The sequence below is a fragment of the Thalassophryne amazonica genome, chromosome 4 (genome assembly GCF_902500255.1).
Source record: "Thalassophryne amazonica chromosome 4, fThaAma1.1, whole genome shotgun sequence".
NCBI classification, from domain to species: domain Eukaryota; kingdom Metazoa; phylum Chordata; class Actinopteri; order Batrachoidiformes; family Batrachoididae; genus Thalassophryne; species Thalassophryne amazonica.
In genome coordinates, this window is record NC_047106.1 from 53,077,345 (window position 1) to 53,099,025 (window position 21,681).

The 21,681-nt window shown below is 40.8% G+C and overlaps 1 protein-coding gene across 1 annotated transcript in view; it reads right to left on the minus strand.

Annotated features, from left to right (window-relative positions):
• The window catches only part of lsamp (limbic system associated membrane protein), an 888,177-nt gene that overhangs the window by 63,441 nt on the left and 803,055 nt on the right, over positions 1-21,681 (minus strand). The window contains 1 exon segment of the mRNA XM_034167919.1: positions 12,785-12,905. Coding sequence (XP_034023810.1) covers positions 12,785-12,905 — 121 coding nt within the window.

Here is a 21,681-nt window from a genome sequence, read left to right on the forward strand (position 1 = left end):
GGAAGCCAATGAAGAGAGGCCAATATGGGTGAGATATGCTCTCTCCTTCTAGTCCCTAGCTAGACATGCTTCGATATTTTTGTTATTAATGTCAACATGTTTACTATGGAGGAATACAGTCACCTGTTCCTACGTAGTTTCTTCATGTCCACCGACCTCAGCACTAACCCCCATTACAGCTTGTGAAAAGTTCCTTAGTTTAATTTTTAGTCCGGAGAGGATGACATCGTTCATTCGTGAATATAGCTCCAAGTCGGACACCCGATTTTCCAGAAATAAAATTTGCTGTTCTTGTTCAGAATTTTGTCATTTTAACTGTTTGATTTCTCCCATCAGTTCTGTAATTATGTGGTTTTGCTTTAACAAAGACACCAGTTCTGTAGACATCATGTTCATGGACTCCTTTAATTCCTCCATGTCTTTTTGAAGGTTTTTTAAGGCCATATTGTTTTCATGGCGCAGTAGATCTTGATTAAAAATGAATCACACTACTACAGTTCCCAAACACCGAAGGTTAGCTTACCGAGGCTAAGCTAGTTTAACTTAGCTGTCCCTTAGATGTCCCAGCTACCCTGTGGGGATGACAAGCTGGCGGCCGATGCTGGTTGACGGACTCCGACAAGCTGTGGGTCTGGTTGGCGGCCTCTGACGAGCAACGGGTCTGGCTGGCGGCCATTCTTTTGGAAGCTAATACGTTGTCTCAGTATACTGCTGCACACTTTTGCGGGTCAGTGACTCCTGATTAGTACACTTTTTCTTCACCGTCCAAAGGACGGGTACTTTGCTAGTCATTACTAAACTGTATGCCCCATTTGAAAGGATGTGAAGTCTGACAGTTTATTAAAACACCATTAAAGTAGTGGATTAAATATATGAGACCAACACTAATGACAAAGCCTTTGATAAAATTCAATGCTGCAACGAAAAACGCAGTGAGATAAACCCATAAATGTAGAGGTGTGTAGGTGTTCAAAACAACGAGAAATGACACATCATTCTAAAATAACTTGTTCCCTCATGTTGTTAGTTTTGTCACTTTGAGTTAATGAACAGTAAATTTCTCAGCCTTGAGAGCAAGTGAAATGTATAAAAAAGTAGAATCACACAGTTTGCTTTTATTCTGACTTACATTCACACTTCCAACATGTCAAACCAACTCAAGACAGAGCTTCTTTCTGAGAGGCAGAGGTGTCTGTTGCTGAGGAAATCTGGTCCAAATGGTATGTTTTTGGATAATAAGAACCAAAATATAATATAATTTTTATTTTAATTATTATTATAGTTACAAACAGACCAAATTATATGTGTGGTCAAACAGTGACTGCAAGCTGATTACAGCTTCATAGCAGAACTGTAAGACTTGGTGAGACCTGTTGATGTCTCACTAACTTTAAAACTGTGTGCTTTTTGCCTGTTTTTGAACATCTTTTGGCTGAGAAACCATCAGCTGTATCTGGCAACAATGATGCTTGAGCACTGCCAACAGGACGTGGCCAAGTTTGTGAGAAAATTAACAATAATAAGTAAATGGATGCAGTTAAAGTAACTAACAAAGAAGAATGTGTATTAAACATTACTGTGTATGAACACCATCATCCAAGGAGAAAGAGCAATGACAATTTCCATTGGCTCACAGCAGAACCATGAACAGGCACGTGGCCAAAATCCTCCAGTGGACAAAACAACTGTGATAGATATCGGTTAGAAACAACAGATAATGCAAAAATATTTCAATGATCATAAATCATTCCCTTCAAGCACCACTGTGATAGGCCCATTACTTCAGAGACCATATCTGTGATAACACTTGTGCCACCTGTCCAATGTTTTTTCTTCACTTAAATTCTTCTGTCGCAGTCTGAGTTGAAGTAAAATTGATCCCGAAGGCATGAATGAGCTTTTTCTTATCGTCACCTGTTTCATCTAAGTTCTCCGTTCCCAAAGAGTCCGGTGGTGAGTTGGAGAACATTCAAGCTATTAAATAACAAGTGGTGAAGAGGAGGGGCCCAGTTGTCATTACCATTGAATGTTATTACAGTTTGATTTTGCGCGAGTGTTTTCTGGATATACGTGTGTCACTTAAATGAATGGAATTTCTTATGAACATCTGTGTCTGGTCACACATCCACCTTTCGGTGCAGCGCGCCTGATTTCCATTTCAATGGACTCCAGCGGAATGAAAAAGTGACGTCTGAGATTTCCAGCCAGTGAATCGTGTGCAGGAGAGCACTCGATCTGTTCTTCCTTCCTCCGCTTTTCAAACAAGTATCACAGAAGCAACTGCTGCTTCACAGGATAATGTACAATTAATAAAGGAATAACAGCCTCGTAGGTGATTAAGTGGGTGATTAGTCATTATCAAACTACGCAGATGATGTTTTCAAATTAACACTGGGATGTAATAGTGGAATCGTTGTGACAGCAGATTTTAACAAAGAGATATGTTTGAATCATTTGGTAAAATGATACGCAGCAGCGCTTCCACAAAGGATCTTTATCCTTTGATGAAGAGAACAAGCTGCTGCCCCGTTTGTGAAGGCAGGAGAAATCAGCTCAGGGTAAACCGTGTGGAAATATTCCAGTTCAAAAAGGACTGCCCAGGGGGAAAATTATCACAGTGTAGCATCCACCGAAAATATCCCAGAGATTAATGCGTCGATTCACCAAAGGCTCCGAGAACAATTCTGACCATTTCACAGTGCAGTATTATTTATTGCTTCCACCCAGCGGGTTCTACTCTGGCCTGTATCTCTTGGTTTTATTAGTCTACTCTAACAAACACAGTTCCACATAACTTAGTAAAAAGTTTGGGCTTGGCCTGGAATAGAATACAGTCATTTATATGGAAGATCTGGAGACACAGTCAGGACAATTTAATATATTTTATTTAGGTTTTTAAAATATGCTATTGCACTAAGTCTGACTTTGACAAAACTTGGTGAAAAGGTTGTTCCTGGCCCGGAGTTACCATGAATAGGGTCAGTGGCATGCATTAATTTTATGCTGCATTCACACCGGGCACGACCAGACGCCACAAATTCGCATTGGTCGCGTGGCATCGGACGCGCCACCATCGCCCGGTGTGTCACTCTGCTTTCGCTGCGAAAATTTGCCCCAGTGCATCATCAAATAGGAGGAGCTTCCATTCCGCTCACTGGCTCCGGTTGTCAGTCAAGTTAACATGACGGACCTTAATCACACGGAGCGAGTTGTTGTGGAAAGCTGACAAACGTCATGAGACGTTCCCAATTCAGGGAGTTTCATTATTTGCTGCAGGAGCTGCGTCTTGATGCCGGCCGCTTTCAGCAGTCCTTCCGCCTCTGCAGGACCCAGTTTGAGGACCTCCTGTCCAGTTCACATGCGCACATGTAAACAATTAAAAAAAAAAAAACTCTGCTGCCCCTGCTGTGGGGCTGCTCCTTGGTCTTCCCCAAAAAACTCTGTCATAATTGTGTTTAGAAATCAGTCACCATTTGCTTTATACATCTGTGTAATTAATAAATAAAATAGTCTTCACGTACGTTTCGCTTGCGCGTGCACGTGGAAATAGAAAGACCTCCGCTCCCCCTGCCGTGGAGCTGCTCCTCGCTCTTCCCCCAAAATCTGTCATAATTGCGTTATAAACCAGTCACCATTTGTTTTACTATACAACTGTGTAGTTGTGTGGAAGAATGGGCCAAAATCACACCTGAGCAATGCATTTGACTAGTTTCTCAATACAGGAGGCATCTTGAAGCTGTCATTACCAACAAAGGCTTTTGTGCGAAGTGTGAAATAAATTTCAGTAAGCGTGTTCAATATTTTTTCCCTGTGTCATTACAGTTTATTACACATAACTTAATTTCTATACTTATTGGTTTTGTTGTTTTGCATCTATGGATTACTTGGATTGTTACCAACATCTGGTGAAAACTTCATGTCAATAGCACCTTTAGAAATATATTTACTGAGAAAAATGATGATATGTTCAATACTTATTTTACCCGTTGTATCATCAGTGAAGTCCAGGTCATCCTTTTTGTTTCATAAAGTCTATCATATGGTGAGATTTTGGCCATCTGTGGCTGTTGAAGAACTAACTATACATACATGCTTGACAGAGGCGATTGCTCTAAGACTGCACGGGAAGCTCAGCTTCCCCTAAAATGTCAAAAAATAAGTGATCAAATATATACTGTTGTGTGTACATGTCATTGACTAAATATGCGCTACAACGCGCTCAACTTTTGTTCAGAATCAGCTTCTTATCACTGGTAACGACGTGGCTTTCCTCTCACTCAAACCCGCAGCTTCACAGTGCTTTAAACAGTGTGAGCATCCACAGAGTTCAATAGCGAAGCAAAGAGTGCAAAATGAGACGAGTCATTGGATAAATGCTGGGCTTTGTCCCGCCCATCGGACGCTCAGCGTGTCTGGGGGTCTATGGGGCAGTGGGCTGGCCCCGGCTGGCCCGGACGCTCAGCTTCTGCATGATGACTGGATGATCTGTCTGAGGCTGAATCCCTTTTTGATTGACAGCGAAATGAGCGAATCAGTGATCTTTTGGTGTAAACATCCGTGGGAGCATTTTTTAATTTTCATTCTGTTCTGAGTTAAACCGGAGACTTTCCTAATCCTCTTAGCGGCATTTTCTTTGTTAAAAACGACTAGCGACAAATCGAGCTTCTATTTCTGGTGTTTGTTTTTTTTTTAGCTGCTTGTGTTTGGAGACTGACTTCTATCACTCTTTCTGACTTCTATCGCAGTTTCTGTTCCTACCGAGCAGCGGGTGCTGCTGAGCTCCTCCACCGTCACAAAGCACTCACAGGCGGACACACTTCACACTAGCCTCGCGCCAGTCCCAGCTAGCGAGCTAGCTAGGTAGCAAGCTACACATAATGGCAGACAATTTGAATGTTGTGGACCAGATTTTGGCAAAGCCATTTGATAGTCTTCCTTATGAAGAAAAACTTAGAGTTAAACAGCAGGGCAGATCAACTCCTCAGATTAATTTTGTGCAAAAGGTGGGGAAAAGTAACAGGTCTTTTCAGCTGTCCTGGTATGACAAAGTGAGCTGGCTGACTGGAAGTGCTGTAACAAATAAAATGTACTGTTGGCCATGCCTCTTGATGAAACCATCTCAGGGATGTGTTGTCTGGTCAAAAGTGGGTTTTGGGGATCTGTCCAACTTTGACAGGGCATACAAAAGGCATGAAAAAAGCAATGAACATGTGAGTGCATGTGCAAGGTTAAGTTGCCTGGGCAGAGTCAGGGTTGAGCATGCAATCAATGAAGGTGCTCGCATTCAAGTGGCAAAACATAATGAAGCAGTTAAACAAAACAGAGCTTTCCTAAACTGCCTTATTGATGTGACTTTCTTGCTTGGCCGTCAGGAGCTGTCATTTAGGGGGCATGATGAGAGTGTTGAATCATCCAACAAGGGGAATTACAGGGAGTTTAATGAAACATTAGCTAAATATGACTTTGTCCTGGCCACACAATTCCAGTCATCAGCTGTGTTTTCTGGTATGTCCCATGCAATCCAAAATGACTTGATCTCTGCTCTTTCAGCCACTGTTTCTGATGAGATCAAGGATGAAATCCAGGCTGCTCCCTTTTTTGCATTGCAGGTGGATGAAACAACTGATATAGCTTGCCATGCTCAACTCTGTCATTGTTCGCTATGTGGATAGGGCAGGTAAAATTCAGGAGCACTTTATTGGATTTTTTGATGTTTCTGGGGGAACAGATGCTCAGTCTGTTTTTGAAGTCTTGAATGAGAACATGCAGGGCTACAATTTCAGGGAGAAACTTGTGGCGCAAACCTATGATGGGGAATGGTTTGCAGGCCAAAGTTAAAGCAATAGCCCCCAGTGCAATGTTTGTGCATTGCTATGCACACAGACTGAATCTGGTTCTGTCTCAGGGGGCTAAATGCTTATCAATCAATCAATCAATTTTTTTATATAGCGCCAAATCACAACAAACAGTTGCCCCAAGGCGCTTTATATTGTAAGGCAAGGCCATACAATAATTATGTAAACCCCAACGATCAAAACGACCCCCTGTGAGCAAGCACTTGGCTACAGTGGGAAGGAAAAACTCCCTTTTAACAGGAAGAAACCTCCAGCAGAACCAGGCTCAGGGAGGGGCAGTCTTCTGCTGGGACTGGTTGGGGCTGAGGGAGAGAACCAGGAAAAAGACATGCTGTGGAGGGGAGCAGAGATCGATCACTAATGATTAAATGCAGAGTGGTGCATACAGAGCAAAAAGAGAAAGAAACAATGCATCATGGGAACCCCCCAGCAGTCTACGTCTATAGCAGCATAACTAAGGGATGGTTCAGGGTCACGTGATCCAGCCCTAACTATAAGCTTTAGCAAAAAGGAAAGTTTTAAGCCTAATCTTAAAAGTAGAGAGGATGTCTGTCTCCCTGATCTGAATTGGGAGCTGGTTCCACAGGAGAGGAGCCTGAAAGCTGAAGGCTCTGCCTCCCATTCTACTCTTACAAACCCTAGGAACTACAAGTAAGCCTGCAGTCTGAGAGCGAAGCACTTTATTGGGGTGATATGGTACTACGAGGTCCCTAAGATAAGATGGGACCTGATTATTCAAAACCTTATAAGTAAGAAGAAGAATTTTAAATTCTATTCTAGAATTAACAGGAAGCCAATGAAGAGAGGCCAATATGGGTGAGATATGCTCTCTCCTTCTAGTCCCCGTCAGTACTCTAGCTGCAGCATTTTGAATTAACTGAAGGCTTTTTAGGGAACTTTTAGGACAACCTGATAATAATGAATTACAATAGGCCAGCCTAGAGGAAATAAATGCATGAATTAGTTTTTCAGCATCACTCTGAGACAAGACCTTTCTGATTTTAGAGATATTGCGTAAATGCAAAAAAGCAGTCCTACATATTTGTTTAATATGCGCTTTGAATGACATATCCTGATCAAAAATGACTCCAAGATTTCTCACAGTATTACTAGAGGTCAGGGTAATGCCATCCAGAGTAAGGATCTGGTTAGACACCATGTTTCTAAGATTTGTGGGGCCAAGTACAATAACTTCAGTTTTATCTGAGTTTAAAAGCAGGAAATTAGAGGTCATCCATGTCTTTATGTCTGTAAGACAATCCTGCAGTTTAGCTAATTGGTGTGTGTCCTCTGGCTTCATGGATAGATAAAGCTGGGTATCATCTGCGTAACAATGAAAATTTAAGCAATGCCGTCTAATAATACTGCCTAAGGGAAACATGTATAAAGTGAATAAAATTGGTCCTAGCACAGAACCTTGTGGAACTCCATAATTAACTTTAGTCTGTGAAGAAGATTCCCCATTTACATGAACAAATTGTAATCTATTAGACAAATATGATTCAAACCACCGCAGCGCAGTGCCTTTAATACCTATGGCATGCTCTAATCTCTGTAATAAAATTTTATGGTCAACAGTATCAAAAGCAGCACTGAGGTCTAACAGAACAAGCACAGAGATGAGTCCACTGTCCGAGGCCATAAGAAGATCATTTGTAACCTTCACTAATGCTGTTTCTGTACTATGATGAATTCTAAAACCTGACTGAAACTCTTCAAATAGACCATTCCTCTGCAGATGATCAGTTAGCTGTTTTACAACTACCCTTTCAAGAATTTTTGAGAGAAAAGGAAGGCTGGAGATTGGCCTATAATTAGCTAAGATAGCTGGGTCAAGTGATGGCTTTTTAAGTAATGGTTTAATTACTGCCACCTTAAAAGCCTGTGGTACATAGCCAACTAACAAAGATAGATTGATCATATTTAAGATCGAAGCATTAAATAATGGTAGGGCTTCCTTGAGCAGCCTGGTAGGAATGGGGTCTAATAAACATGTTGATGGTTTGGATGAAGTAACTAATGAAAATAACTCAGACAGAACAATCGGAGAGAAACAGTCTAACCAAATACCAGCATCACTGAAAGCAGCCAAAGATAACGATACGTCTTTGGGATGGTTATGAGTAATTTTTTCTCTAACAGTTAAAATTTTGTTAGCAAAGAAAGTCATGAAGTCATTACTAGTTAAAGTTAATGGAATACTCAGCTCAATAGAGCTCTGACTCTTTGTCAGCCTGGCTACAGTGCTGAAAAGAAACCTGGGGTTGTTCTTATTTTCTTCAATTAGTGATGAGTAGAAAGATGTCCTAGCTTTATGGAGGGCTTTTTTATAGAGCAACAGACTCTTTTTCCAGGCTAAGTGAAGATCTTCTAAATTAGTGAGATGCCATTTCCTCTCCAACTTACGGGTTATCTGCTTTAAACTACGAGTTTGTGAGTTATACCACGGAGTCAGGCACTTCTGATTTAAAGCTCTGAGTGCAGAATATTTTTTGCATCACTCTCTGGGTTTGCCACATTTTTCTCAAAATCCACAAAGAGGATGTCTTTTCTTGAGTCTGCAGGCTGCTCAAGGTTGCCCAGAAATGCTCCTACTCTATGGAATTTCACATCACAGATAGTGAGCACTGTGGCAAACAATTATGATGCCCTCCTGCAAACTTTTGAGATGATCATTGCAGATAAGTCCATGGATGATGACACATTAGACTGTGCCAAAGGCCTTCTGATGAAACTGGAGGATTTTGAGTTTGTGTTCATGTTGTACACATATGAACAAATCTTCTCTAAGACTGATGTGGTGTTTGACATTGTCCAGCAGAGAGCTATGGATGTTCTGTACTGCAAGAAAAGAATTGAGTCTCTTCTTGCTTTTGTCAAAGAGAAGAGGTCAGAGGGGGCTTTCCAAGCTGTTTATGCCAAAGCAGCAGATCTCACATCAGACCCACAAACTGAGCCCATGAGAAAACGCCGTCTGTCACAACTACAGGATCCCAAGGAGCGCTACAGAAATCTGTACATGGCCATCCTAGACAATCTCACAGAGCAGCTACCTCGGTGTTTTGCAAATTTGGAAAGTCTGCGCTTCTTGGAATTGGTCAATCCAGGGAAATTTGATGAGATGAGACAAGTGTGACAAGTGAGACAAGTCCAGAGGAGGCATTTCAGAGTGTCCTGAAAAGTTTTGGCCAGTTCTTTGATTCAGGGAGACTGAGGTCTGAACTTCAAGTCCTATATTCAGACCAGGACTTGCAGGGCAACAGGGGAAAGCTATGTGATTTCTTGCTGTTTCTGAAAGACATGGAGTTGGACAGTGCAATGCCTCAGGTGTACAAACTATTGTCATTAGTGGCAACGATTGGAGCTACATCTGCAGGTATAGAGAGGAGCTTCTCCTGTTTAAAGCGGCTCAAGTCTTACACCCGCAACACCATGGGCCAAGGCCGTTTAAGCAGCCTAGCTCTGCTATCCATTGAGAGGACACTAGTCAAGTCCCTGGAAAAGACGCCTTGTTGGTACGACAGGGTCACAGATCATTTTCTTGAAAAGGAACGGAGGATAGAATTTACGTATAAATAAACCGACACATTTTATGATGTAGGCCGAAATTGAGCTTCCCCTCCTTGAAATACCAGCATCCGCCACTGATGCTTGACTATTCTCTCTTATGGTGTAGAAAGATCATAAGCTGTCCCCAAAATAGATTTTTAGAGAAACTGTATGGTTTTGGCTTTGATTTTGGTGTCAAATTAGTCTCAACAAACCTTTTTATTTCTGATATTAACCCGCTATCATGAACAATGATTTATGCACGGTTGTTTAGTTGCAACATTTCTGACATTTTATGTTTTGTCAGGCTTATGTTGTGTCTTCAGGAGTGATTTTCTTACCATTGTCACCAATGTGCTTGATCATGGGGTGAGAAAGATCTCTACCTTTTATGTGTATAGCGCTTTGAGGAGAGTTACATTATAAATAGGTGCTGCAAAAAAAAAAAAAAAAAAAAAGGGGGGAATTGAAATCACGTATGCATTACATCAGACAAAGTTGAAAAATAGGAATTCCACTGATTTTGGCCATCCTTCAATTTTTCTGAACAATATCAGGAAGACAGCAAGGGGTCATTGCACTAGGATCAAAGCACATGTTTTTTGTGCCATTAGAGCTCATAAACACTTGAATCTTACAAATAATTTGACACCAAAATGAAGACGGTGGAACTAGAATTTCCAGTGAAACAGCATAACATCCACTGCAGCACATGCAAATTGGCAAAACATGTTTTTAATTTTTCAGTCACGTTGGTTTACTCAGGTTGGTATGCAGGTTGTGCAATTTAGCCTGTCTTTCTCTGTCCAGGAGTTATCCATTCCTGTACAATATTCTGAATATCCTGCTAACTCTGCTGCCAGAGGAACCTGGCTGCACACCAACAGCACCCCCTTACTTAACTATAGCAGACATCCACCATGCTAAAGGCACTCAACTGCCAGACTGCCTTGTATGTTTGCAAATTGCTGTTTGACCTGCAGCTGGTGACAAATCCTCCCATAGACCTTGATCTTGATTCCACTTTAGTCATTTTAACAATTCTCCCATTTCCCTATTTTGTGAATTCTGACCCGTCTAAATCCAGGACAGTCTATTTGCTAACCAAATGCCATATTCCTACTTTTTTGGCATTGTATAGCCTGGCCCTAATGAGACCTGCCTTTTCCATTTTTCATCTCTGTTCCACACCAGTGAAGTATTAAATTTTAATATCTATATGCTTGCCATCTTGAAATACTTTCAGGTATAGATACTGCCTAATTTTGGAGCAAATAAAGGAAGCCAAGAAATTTAAGATAATAAACACTGCAAGATGGGAGGTTTTTTGGGCACTGGTGGAGATAAGCATTCTAATGAGTTCCCTAGTTAGTTGTGCAGCTGTCATGGTCATGTACTATAAATGTCAATTGGTTTGCCACAGTAATTATTTGTAGAAGAGGCTAAATCTAATTTACTCATTATTTAATCTAAGTTTTTCTCATCATATGCAAAAAATGACATTACAGATGCAATTAATCATCAATCACCACAATCCAGATGATTCAGTGCAACATTAAAACAAACTGAAATTAATATCAAATGTGATGATGTTGATTTTTTTTTACACCAGACAGGTATAATTAACACTGCAACATGCCTTCCACATTATTAACCTGCATACAGGTGTAGAGCTCTTCAAAGTCTTGCATATTCTCTTTGGAAAGCCAAGTCTGGGAACATTTGGTGATGCTGCCCTTTGCCACATCCACAACACTATGGAACCGCCTTCAGTCCTGGATGGCAGCCACCCAGGCAGACAACCAGTCCATTATTACAGCTCTAAAATAAGCATCTATCTGCTGCAGCCAGGTGAAATGTGGTGTCCCCTTGGCCTTCTCCAGCTACTAGGACCCTCAACACTCAAGCATCTGCATGCTGGTTCATGCACAGAGAAACAGGCCGCATGGCCAAACTGCCGCAGCTGACAGGCCCTCACAGTGTAAGTGACACTCCTCATACTTGTTTCTCTTAGTAAGCACTCATTTGATACAAAGTCATTCCAGGGGTATGCTGGGTTTACACATAACGGCAAGTCAAGAATGCCACAAATCTAAATTTGTGACAGAGGATCACAAATTTGATGATTTGCAGCAGAGGCATCACGCGCTGTCATGAACTGTTGTGACCTGTTGCCACATGTTACAATTAATGGTGCGAATCCCTGGCAAATCATCACGAATCATTGTCGAGAAGCTTGAATCAGGAGAGTCAACAGGAGAGCCGTCAGTTCCATCATTGGGGGGACAGCTGCCCTGTCATTAGGAGGGTGCTAACTAGAGCACAATAGGTGCTAATTAGAGCAATTGTTTAGTCACTACCCTATAGCAGTCTGCCTCTCAGTAAGAGGGGTCTGGTTAGGTTTAAAACTCCAGCTTTTGTGGCTTCTGTTGTTCTTGTCTACAAGAGTCAAGACAGAAGTCAGACTACCAGAGCAAGAATTTTAGCTGAGGAAGCTTCTGCGATTTGAAACGAAACGTCCTCGCGTCAAGCAACTCAATCCAGTCGAAGATTCAAGCTTCTCTACTAAGGAAACCACCTGGACAACTGAGAGCCTTCACAGAAACATCACAAATCATTGCACGTGGTCACGAATATTGTCCTGCACTGTTGCGCACTAGTGCAAATTGCCATGTGAAAGCACGTGACAATTTGTGTCAGTTCTTGACAGCTTCCATGTCACTTCGTAAGGACACCAAGAACCATCAACAATACACTACAAATGCTCTGTCACGCTCTGTTATGAATCACCAGGAATCAACACGCTCAGTTGCGAACTCCACGAACTGAGGGCGTTTCGTGACATTCATGGAAGATTTTTTAGGCAGCCAACACGCTTCACGAATATCACGAATGTCACAAACTGACACGCACTGTTAAGAACCCTATTAAGATGCACTAAGGCACGTTACGAAAATGTGGCACTGTGTGTAAACGCAGCAGTAGCCATGGATCCTCTGAAGAGAACTAGTACCAAACACATGTAGTCATTGCCTTAGGTCACTGGTTATAAAGACTTTTTAATAATTGGCACAGGCAAGGGGAGGAGCTTGAACAGGGTGGCACTACTGGTGACTCATCCATTTTTTAATTTTTTTTTAAAATTTCTTTAAGATTTTTTTTGTTTTCAACACCGTCCCTGAATATTATTATGTTTGTAAAGCATATACTTTTGAAATCGGGCTGCGAAGTTCTCTTGCAATTGTTTATTGTGGCGTTTGATCTTGAAATGTTTTACTTTGCTGCAAACCCATGAGGGGCTTTGTCACCTCATTATCCACTGAAGTGCGTGCATTGTTGTACTAATGAGAAGGTAACTGTGTATATGTGTTGATTTTTACCTTTTGTCGTCCCTGTACCACTCAAACTCTGGTGTGGGCACAGCGGTGGCGTCACACTGCAGTGTTCCCATGCGACCCACCGGAGTTTCTGAGCTCAGGGTTTTCCTAATTGTCGGAGGGTCTGCCAAGTCACATAGAAACACATTTGCAAATGTCACCACTTAAATGAGCGACACACCAACAATACCAGTCCCCCGGTAATGTCTGAGTCATTCACCCTGAATTACATTTCTTGCTTTGCATTTTACTTTTATATGAGCTCTTTTAATGTTATTTCCAGTGGTGAGCACAATCCAGCTAATAAGACAATAGCTAATTAGCGATGCTAACTCTTTCTTTTGTGGATTAGCTTTTCAGCTAACTTTTGAAAATGATTAGGAGACCAATGAGTGTCCAATTTATTTTCACTAACTGTAAGTCAGCTAATGGTTAAAAATGTTTGTAAAGCCTAAAATCATATGTTTGCGCCTGTTAGAGCACAGCCAATAATACAATAAGCAAAACACATCGCGTGAAGGTAACAAGCACCATCTTGAGGAGCAGGACACCAAGACTGACTAAATGTATAATTAGAATATTAAAATTAAATGAAAATTTCAAAAACAATTCTTAATATTTCTTATTTATTTTATACTTTCTGTACTCTGAAAAGAAACAATGTTGAATGAAAACTACTACTATTTGTTCATTTAATTACTTAAATACATCTTGATCTTCACCTGATGTTGGCATGCCAAACCTTTTTGTGAACCTCCAGTTTTACGCTTCAATATAGTAAAATTTCAGCCTTTTAGGTCTGTTTTTCAGGGTTTTGGAATGGAAAAAAAACCCAAGCCAAATAGTGGAGGAGATAAGTATGACTTTTGGCCAGAATTGTTCACTTGGTCATACAATCATCAGATTTGGCATGAATGTTCTTCATAAATCAGTGTTTGAGGAAAAAAATTCTGGCCACTTGAAAATCCAATATGGTGGCCAGGTAGGCGTCAATGAAGAATTACACAGGGGTCAAAATTTAAAAATGCTCCAATCATATTGAAAAGTATAACACATTATTTGTCTGATCATAAATATTCCAAAAAGGTATAGTTTGGACTAAGTATGACTGAATGTTATGGAGTTATGAGGTAAAAACAGCAAAAATGGTGACAAAGGTCAGTTTCAGTTTGTACAGGGGTCAAAAGTTAAGGCTGCTCCAATTTTTGTAAAATGTGATGCAAATTATTGGTTGGGTTAATAAGGGTTTAAAAAGGAATATTTTACACCATGTGCCATTCTTAGTTGTCATGTTACAGGGTAACATAAGTCATATGCCATAGAATCCAATGTACGTCAACATTGTTTGACATTTACTCTGCAAACCAAGCATTCAACATTGTCAAAACTATTCCATTTACTAATCCTATTAGTTCAACCAATATTTTGCACCACTTTCTACTAAAATTGGAGCAACTTTAACTTTTGACTCCTGTGCAAACTGAAACTGACCTTTATTACCATTCTTGCTGTTTTTACTCCATAACTCCATAACATTCAGTCATAGATAGTCCAAACTATACCTTTTTGGAATCTTTGTGATCAGACACATAATTCGGTATAGCTTTCAATATGATTGGAGCATTTTTAAATTTTGACCCGTGTCATTCTTCATTGACCCCTACCTGGCCGTCATATTGGATTTTCACATGGTCAGCATTTTTTCCTCAAACACTGATTTAGGAAGAACCTTCATGCCAAATCTGATGCTTGTATCACCATGTGAAGGACTGTTTCAGTTATCTGCTGCACTAAAAGGAAAATCATATAATCAAAGTTAGCAGTTAGTGGTATGGGTGCAACGATGAACAGCAAATCATGATAATGTGATCGTGAAGGCTGTATCACAATTTTAGAAAAATGAGGATGATAATACCGTGAAAAGCCAATTACTGCCAGGAAGAAATAACAATCTCTTGGAGAAGAATTACATTATTTCTGAAATATGCAAATAGGAAACAGATAACATCAAGGTTTACAATTTATACTTCAGAATTACAAGTTTGAGAGGTCATGCAACTTAAACTCTGGTGTGACTTACATACAAGGAAATAATAATAATTATAATGACTTTATACATCAGTGTTTATATTGAATTTCCGAAGGAATCTAATTACAAAACAAATTACACTCTAATCGTAAAATAATAAATTACAATAATAAAAAGTGCACTATGGCAATGCATGAAATTAAAGAGCTGATCATACAGAAAAAGCTGTGACTTATACTCTGGTGTGACTTGTAAAATACTCTGTAAATTACTGTATTTGTTTCTTTCAAGTCAAAACCTTCACAACACATTACTTTTTATATAGTTAGTAGAAACAGTAATGTCAGCGCTTCACTTTTTCTACATTGTGTTATGTTACATCCTTATTCCAAAATGGAGCAAAATAAATGTTTCTCCCTCAAAATTCTACTCACAACACCCCGTAATGACAACATGAAAATGTTTTTAATTTTTATTTTTGCATATTTATGAAAAATAAGGGTGTAACGATACATGTATTTGTATTGAACCGTTTCGGTATGGGATGTTCGGTTCGGTACAGGGCTGTGCACGGGTGAGTTTGCGTTGCATGTGTTCACTGTAATTTCTAGATTATAGAGCACACCTGAATATTAGCTGCACCCACCAATTTTAAAATGAAATAAGAAATTGTACATAAATACCGTAAATGCTTTTTTCCCTGAGGTGTTACACGTAAATATTGATGCGCATGTCATCCAGTGTGTGCACGGTGTCCCTGCTCCACAAGGAGAACTGAGTAATTTTATAACTTTTTCTTGAGATTTCATTGTTTGCAGCCAGGATCGATGGAGGCTGTGGTAAATGAGATGTTAATGAGGCGCTGTGACTTTTTTGACTTGTTGCGCCAAGACAGAGAACCATTGGGGAAGGAGGGGGGAGAAGGCTCCGCTCCGCTAACTGATCTGATGGCGCGAAGTGCTGCAGAGTGATTTTTCTTCACTAAAACGTACAGGTAAGACCTTATATTTACACTGTGTGTGAATTCACACCATATGAGGAGCACAGCTTTCAGGAAATCAATTGACAGCATCAACTGACATATTTGCTGTTTATTTGAGAACATTTTAACTTATTACCAGGCAGCACTTTACAATTATTTTATTTTCCTGTTTGTATAATGTTACAATAAATTGTTGGTTTAAACAACAAGCAAATTTAGGTTTTACATTTTGTTCCCATACTGTACTGAAAATGAACCAAACCGTGACCTGAAAACCAAGGTACGTATTGAACAGTGATTTTTGTGTATCGTTACACCCCTAATTAAAAATAATAATAATAAAAAAATCTAATAAATCACATGTACATAAGTATTGACTGCCTTTGCTCAATACTTTGTTGATGCACCTTTGGCAGCAATTACAGCATCAACTCTTGAATATGATGCCACAAGCTTGGTGCACCTATCTTTGGGCAGTTTTGCCCATTCCTCTTTTCAGCACCTCTCATACCCCATCACGTTGGATGGGGAGCATCGGTGCACAGCCATTTTCAGATCTCTCCAGATTCAGGTTTGGTCTCTGGCTGAACCACTCAAGGACATTCACAGAGTTTTCCTGAAGCCACTCCTTTGATATCTTTGCTGTGTGCTTAGGGTCATTGTCCTGCTGAAGGATGAACTGTCGCCCCAGTGTGAGGTCAAGAGCGCTCTGCAGCAGGTTTTCATCCAGGATGTCTCTGTACATTGCTGCATTCATCTGTCCCTCAATCCTGACGAGTCACCCGGTTGCTGCCACTGAAAAACATCCCCACAGCATGATGCTGCCACCACCATGCTTCACTGTAGGGATGATGCCTGGTTTCTTCCAAAAAATCGATTCACATCCGAATCGTGATTCTTATTTATTATGATTCTGAATCGATCCAAAATGTCCAAGAATCGATTTTTAAAAAGCATTTTTTTAAACATTTTCTTGCTTACTTGCTGCGTGTACTGTTTGTCAGGCAACGGCTTCCGTACTACAGCGTCCCCGCGAGGGGGGTGGTCCGGCGTGCTTCAAACACTCGTGAGCTGCAGAGTTCAGTGGCTGTAGCTTAGCATGGCGGATGAAGAGCTAATTCAGCCAGCACCGTCTTTGCTGAAGGCAAATGTTTGGGTGCATTTTGGATTTTATTATTTGCTGCGTAAGAAGGAGCTTGATATGACTTATGCAGTGTGCAAAATCTGCAAAATGAAAGTCAAGTACTTTGGAAACACTTCAACTCCGCAAGCCCACATGCTAAGCTATGACCCAGAGCTAAAAGGAGCGGAGCAATGGTATCTGCCGACTACTGACCAGCGCTTCGCTAAACTGCCAGCCAACTCCGAACGCGCAAAGCAGATAAGAAAATTTACATCTAGAATCACTTGATTAACCTTGTAAAGCTGCATTTTCTTAAACATAAACATTTTTAAGTAATATAACTATTTCTCAGAGCTCTTTGAATTGCAAATCAATTCTGAATCGAATCGTCACCCCAAGAATCGGAATCGAATTGAATCGTGACTTGTTGAACGATTCACATCCCTATTATGTACGTGTGATTTCTTAGTTTTTTTATTTTGAATAAATTTACAAAAATCTAAAAAAAAAACACACACATTGTCATTATGGGGTATTGTGTGTAGAATTTTGAGTTAAAAATAACTTCATCCATTGGGGAATATGGCTGTAACATAAAATGTGAAAAGAGTGAAGCGCTGTGAATACTTTCTGGATGCACTGTATATCATGTATCGTTACACTCCTAGCTTGCAGCAGCTTCTGCTAAATGCTTAATCGGTATATTTGTTTAGCATTGCCACAGTTAAGGTTCTGTGAGCTGGAGGTTTCTTCCTGTTAAAAGGGAGTTTTTCCTTCCCACTGTCGCCAAGTGCTTGCTCACAGGGGGTCGTTTTGACCGTTGGGGTTTTTCCGTAATTATTGTATGGCCTTGCCTTACAATATAAAGCGCCTTGGGGCAACTGTTTGTTGTGATTTGGCGCTATATAAATAAAATTGATGATGATGAAATAAGGAATTATCACAGCTGCCCTTCTAGGTTAGCTGTGCCCACCACTGGTGATTTCCTTGATAAAACCAAGCAAACAACAAACATCAACATACCACATGACACTTTAAATTAATGGAAAATCATCTTTGATGTAAACATCAATTGTCGTATGAAAAATCAATCTACATTACTGGCAAAACTCTCTGTCTTCCCCTTATAACATGACTGATATACTTCACAGCTGGATGTATCTGTCGAACAGAATGTGGCGGAACTGCAACCCATGACCCAGTTTATCCCCTTGTTTTTCTAGTATTTTTAAAGTAACTATAAACATCCTAACATGAACGTTTTAGTGAATCATGTGGTGTGGCTCTGGTCAGTGTTGCCAAATTGGACAGAGAAAAATAGCACTGTGTGGGTGGATGATATGTGAGCTGTTGTTGCCAATATTGGGCAGGTTTTCCAAACTTCTAACTTTGCATAATGGATCCAATATTACACTGTAAAAATGTTGATTATATTGACATGCCAGCAGAGAATAAATTACTAAATAATGTAATCCCAAATCAGAAAAAAGTTGGGACAGTATGGAAAATGCAAATTTTTCTGATTTGTAGTCGAAATAATCATTGTTGTAATAAATTATTTTTAGCCTTTGCGGACACTGTAGTGCAAAGTCAAGCATTATTCTATAGCTAAAAATGCTTGACACAGATGTCGTGTTTTGTATTTGTGTTGTATTGTGTATTTTGCTAGCAGTTTTAAAAAAGGGTGCTGCCATTATATGTACTTAAAGTCATGATGTTTGACAGCTGTCATGGCACACACTGTGGTCAGGAATGCAGGTGATTACAGGTCAGGACGGGGGAGCATGAACTGGTGCAGTGTTTTAACATATCTGCCACATGACAAAACCACCTTAGGTCTTGAATGGCAACCACCAAGGGAGACAAACATCGCCATCTCTCAAAAGTAACCATGTGGGATGCTCAGCACTGATGAACCTGTGTGCTGGATCACGCACTGGGAAACACGCCACATGGCCAAAATATCATGACATCATCAGATTCCCTCATCTGATTCTCCTAAAATAGCTGCTCATTTCCCACAAAGTCATTCCAGCAGGACCCAAAGGTCCTCTGAAGAGACCCTGTACTAAAGACAGTACCATTCACTGCCTTAGGTTAATGTTTTGTGTCCAAGTCTCACAACCATACAGTAAGACAGGAAGTACCAGGATCAGACCCGGTGTCAAGGGCACGCCTTAGGGTGCCTTGCCCACACTCGGAATCAGTTGGGGCCACCCTGGATGGACGAGCCTGTCAGTCACTCGCCAACCAAAAAAAAAAAAAAAACAAAAAAAAAAAAACAAAACACAGGCCACCATGATTATTGCATAAATTTCCAATATAGATGATTTATAGTCCCACTTTACTGCATGCCCATATATGATACACATATATGACTAATAGAATATGAAACGGTCTTTTAACTAAAACAAAACAGCCTGGAGTTTGCCAAAAGGCACATGAAGGAGTCTCAGACTATGAGAAACAAAATTCTCTGGTCTGATGAGACAAAGATTGAACTCTTTGGTGTGAAAGCTAGGCATCATGTTTGGAGGAAACCAGGCACCATCCCTACAGTGAAGCATGGTGGTGGCAGCATCATGCTGTGGGGATGTTTTTAGTGGCAGGAACTGGGAGACTAGTCAGGATTGAGGGAAAGATGAATGCAGAAATGTACAGAGACATCCTGGATGAAAACCTGCTCCAGAGCGCTCTTGACCTCAGACTGGGGTGACAGGTCATCTTTCAGCAGGACAATGACCCTACGTACACAGCCAAGATATCAAAGGAGTGGCTTCAGGACAACTCTGTGAATGTACTTGAGTGGTCCAGCCAGAGTCCAGATCTGAATCTGATTGAACATCTCTGGAGAGATCTGAAAATGGCTGTGCACTGACGCCCCCGTCCAACTTGATGGAGCTTGAGAGGTGCTGCAAAGAGGAATGGGCAAAATTGTCCAAAGATAGGTGCACCAAGCTTGTGGCCTCATATTCAAGAAGACTGCTCAAGTAACTCAAACTGCACTTTTTAAAATTTTTTCTAAAATTAAGTACTTCATATCAAGATGCCGTTTTCAAAGCTCTTTACTTTTAAATGCAAATCTTATTTTTCTTAAATTGAGTAAAGAACATTCATTAATTCACTTTCCGTTGCTTATCCAGGTCCAGTTCATGGTGGCAGCAGACCAAGCAGGTCATCCAACATGTCCCTATAACTAAGTCCTGTAACTGTTTCCACAGAATCCCAAGGTGTTCCCAAATCATCTGGGAATTATAATCTCTGTAGCATGTCCTGGGTCTTTCCCGGGGTCTCCTCCCAGCTGTATCTGTGTGCTTATTCTTTCAGTACCCAAAGTTCATAACCATAGGTGAGGTTGGGAGTGTAAATGCTTGTTCTAGGAGTTGGTAAGGTTAGATTTTACTTGTGTGAAGAGCCTTGGGGCAGCTTTGCTGCGATTTAGTGCTGTATAAATTAATTAAATTAAATTAAATTAAATTGACTGGTAAATTGAGTCTCACCTTCTGGCTCAGTGCTGATTCTCATCCCATTCGCGTCACACTCGGCCTCAAACCTGCTCAATGCGCATTGGAGGTCAGTGAATGATGAAGCCAACAGAACCACATCATCTGCAAAAAGCAGAGATGCAGCTCTGAGGTCACCAAACTGGGCACTCTCCAGTCCCTGACTACACCTTGAAATCCTGTACATCAACATCACAAACAGGACTGGTGACAAGAGGGAGCCCTGGTGGAGTCCAACACCAACCGGAACTGGTCCAATGTAATGCTGAGAATGCGGACACAGCTCCTACTTTGCTCATATAGAGACCGGATCTTGTGTTGCAGTGGTTCTGGTACCGTATACCTCCACAGCGCCCCCCCACTGGACAACATATCATGAGACTAGTTGGTCGCACTCTTAAGACCCTTCTGATATCCTTTTGAGGGTAAAGAGCTGGCCCACTGTTCCATGACTAAGACAGAACCCACATTACTCTTCCTGAATCTGAGTTTTGACTAATGGTCAACGTCTCCTCTCTTGTACCCTGGAATAGGCTTTCCTAGGCATGCTGAGAAGTGTGATTCCTCTATAATTGGAGGACACTCTCTGGTCCCCTTTATTAAAGATGGTGTTCACCACCCCAGTTTGCCAGTCCAGAGGTACCGTCCCCAACTTCCATGAAACACTGTATATGCGTGTCATCTATGCCAGCCCAACAACATCCGGACACTTCAGCATCTGAGGATAAATCTTGGCCATTCCTGGCGACTTGCCACCGAGGAGTTTTTTGACTATCAGTGACTTCTGCTAGGGTGATGACACCAGATCTGCCTGAGTCTTCCATCCCTAATGCCTCAATGGAGAGCATGTCAGTAGCATTGAGAACACCTTCAAAGAGTTCTTTCCACTGCCTCAAGACATCCTCAGTCTAGTCCTCCCTTGCCTCTTGCTCAATGACTGCTGGGACAAGCTCCAGCAACCCCTTGACCCTTAACTGGAATAAGCGGGTATAGAAAATGAATGCATGAATGAACCATAATATATGTTCAGCATCATGATATTCCAGACCTTTGCATGAGGAAATTTACTCTAACTGGACCTCTTTGAATTTTAATTGAATACTCCTGCCATGAGCTCTTCAAAGGCATCTTTTGATCTCTAGCTGTAGACGAGTATGATTTCATCAGCTGTCAGAAGAAATGTCTCTTAAGGGAGATTATTAATCAGTGATTTAGGTTTTAGTGTTCTGTTTACATCCCTGCAATTTGCATCACGCAAAGGCA